Source organism: Phodopus roborovskii, unplaced genomic scaffold, assembly GCF_943737965.1.
Source record: "Phodopus roborovskii unplaced genomic scaffold, PHOROB, whole genome shotgun sequence".
NCBI classification, from domain to species: domain Eukaryota; kingdom Metazoa; phylum Chordata; class Mammalia; order Rodentia; family Cricetidae; genus Phodopus; species Phodopus roborovskii.
This window is the reverse complement of record NW_026126418.1, coordinates 27,536,770-27,539,263: the sequence shown is the minus strand read 5'-3', so window position 1 is coordinate 27,539,263 and position 2,494 is coordinate 27,536,770. Positions and strand designations below refer to the sequence as shown.

General features: G+C 43.4%; 1 protein-coding gene across 1 annotated transcript; it reads right to left on the bottom strand.

Annotated features, from left to right (window-relative positions):
• Window positions 1-443: 443 nt before the first annotated feature.
• Window positions 444-791, bottom strand: LOC127222084 (60S acidic ribosomal protein P1-like). The gene has a single exon (XM_051183986.1). It carries the CDS (start codon window positions 789-791, stop codon window positions 465-467), a length of 327 nt encoding a protein of 108 aa, XP_051039943.1. The 3' UTR covers window positions 444-464.
• Between the last annotated feature and the right edge of the window lie 1,703 nt (window positions 792-2,494).

The following is a 2,494-nucleotide window of genomic DNA, read 5'->3' as shown; positions in this document are numbered from 1 at the left end:
TACCCTTCTTCATCCCCCCCCCAGGTGCATAGATTTGCATTCCTAGCCCCCAGCTGATGGGGACTGTTGGTGGGGTGAGGGGAGGAATTAGGAGGTGTGTCCTTGTTGGGGTAGGTATGCCCTTGTTGGAGGAGGTGTGTTGCTTGAGGTGGGTTTTGAGGTTTCAAAAGCCCAGGCTATGCTCAGTGCCTTTCTCTATGCCTGTGGATCAGGACGGGAAGTTCTGAGCAATTGCTTCAGCACCATACTTTTCTGTTTCTCACCATGATGGCAATGGTGAAACTGTAAGCAAATCTCCAATCAAATGCTTTCTTTTGTAAGAGTTGCTTAGCATGCTGGCTCATCAAAGCAATAGATAATATGGAATAATTTCTTTTTCTTTCTTTCTTTCTTTCTTTTTTTTTTTTTTTTTTTTTTTTTTTGTTAACAGGTTCATCTTTTTATTGGACATTTTAATAAGAGGCTTAGTCAAAAGGACCAAAGCCCACATCATCATCAGATTCCTCAGATTCTTCCTTCTTTGCTTCCACTTTCTTCTCCTCAGCTGGGGCAGCAGCGGTAGAGGGGGCAGGACCACCCGCTGGTGCAGCTCCAGCTCCAGAGCAGGTCCACCAGCCCCTCCCTATGTTGCAGATGAGGCTCCCAATGTTGACACTGGCCAACCAGAAAGGTTCAACATTGGCACCAGGTGCTTTAATGAGGGCATTCATTTTATCCTCCGTGACCGTCACCTCGTTGTCGTGAAGGATGAGGGTGGAGTAGATGCAGGCGAGCTCAAAGACGGAGGCCATGTTGTGGCCTGCCTGCATGGTGCTAGTCGCTGAATGAAGAGAGGGCCTCACCCTAACGCGGCCTTAGCTTTCTCGCAAGAACTGAGCACCTTGGCAGCAGCTGAGGAAAGGGTCTGGAATAATTTCTTAAGTCTCTGTCTGTACCCTATTTGGGGTGAAAAGCCACACAACTCTATGAGTGTGTGTGAGATGTGTTAGTTAAAATTAGTAACTAAAATTGAAATAAAAGAATGTGTGAATGTCAATGGCTATATCTACCAAGTGAAACCAGTACTGCTTGGTGAACTAAAGCCAGTGAAGTTGACAGAGCTTACAGAATTATTATTATCCAATAAATTCTGACAGTGTTGAAAAATATAAAAATGTCCACTTACATTGCTTATGTAATGTGGTCATGACACTAACCATTTCTACCTAATATAAATTATAATACAACGTGGCAAAGAGTAGGCACTCCATACATGACTGATGAATGCATGATCTCAGAAGATATTTTGACAGTTTCTACTTCTCTCCATTCTTATAACTATGGCCCTGGCCTGAGCTTCATCATGTCTTTTCTGGATCATGAAGGAGGTTTCTGATTGCTTACTCCATTCCCCATGTTCCTGAGACATCAAGGTCCATTTAACTAAGTACACACCAAAGTTTTAAATACGATGGCCTGAATGACCCTTTGTCCTTCTTTATCCCAACTCATAAATTTCACCCTGGCCCCTGCTGCAACTCAAACACATCTTGTAAGTTGCCAATTTTAGATCTCTGTACAAGCCATTCCCTTTGATGCATTTCTCTATTATAAGCTTCCATGAATTCAGCTTGACATGACTCCAATCATCCTGAGTAGCAAATTCCACAACTGCCAAAGCTGTACCAGAAAAACCCTCATCAGTTTTTCCCATTTAGTTTCCCAGCAAATTATAAACAGACAAAACCATTAGAGTGGTATGTGGAGTTTAGAGCTGGACCCTGGGGTGTGTCTGACTCTGATACTAGCTTAAGATAAACCAGATAAACTCTGGTTAGGATATAGTCACACACACACACACACACACACACACACACACAAACTCATCCTTCTGACACAAATTTCAGGCATCTGCTTGTTCTTGCTACCTTCAAGGCCATACTGCTGGTAATAAACCCATCAATAAATTGTCAAATTGTCTCTGTTCCAAAAAGAAAGGATTGGAAGAGCATCAGAGACACAGGAAGGCAACACTATGGAAAGGAGTAAGCAGGCACAGATTGAACCATGGATAACTACCAGGAGGGAGATGTGGGGAGAATGGTACATAGTAGCCTCTTCAGAAGACAAGTCAAAAGACTGGCAGTGCTATACACAAGTGCACAGTCCTTGCAAGATTCGAATCCAGGTAATGGTTTTGGTGAGTTAGTGACTCCTCTGCCGTGATATGTTGGAAGTGGACAAGATGTCTATTTACATTCCTCATTATTCAGAGGGCTGTCATGAAGGGCTATCATGAGAAAGCATTTTATTTAAGATGGAGCTATCTAAGTCATTGAATCTGGGGCCAAACTGCCACAGTCTCTGAGAAAGAGACTGATGTGGAAGGTGGAATTGAAAGGGATAGAGTTGATGTGCAAAAGTTCAGCCTGGACTCTTGTTGGTAATGTAGGTGATAGCCCTGCCTCAGCAGTAGACATATGGCCTGAGGATATGTGCCGAGTCTGACAGTGCT

Bases quoted from the DNA above. Each gene is read 5' to 3' on its own strand.
- LOC127222084 (XM_051183986.1), bottom strand. From the start codon at position 791: ATGGCCTCCGTCTTTGAGCTCGCCTGCATCTACTCCACCCTCATCCTT.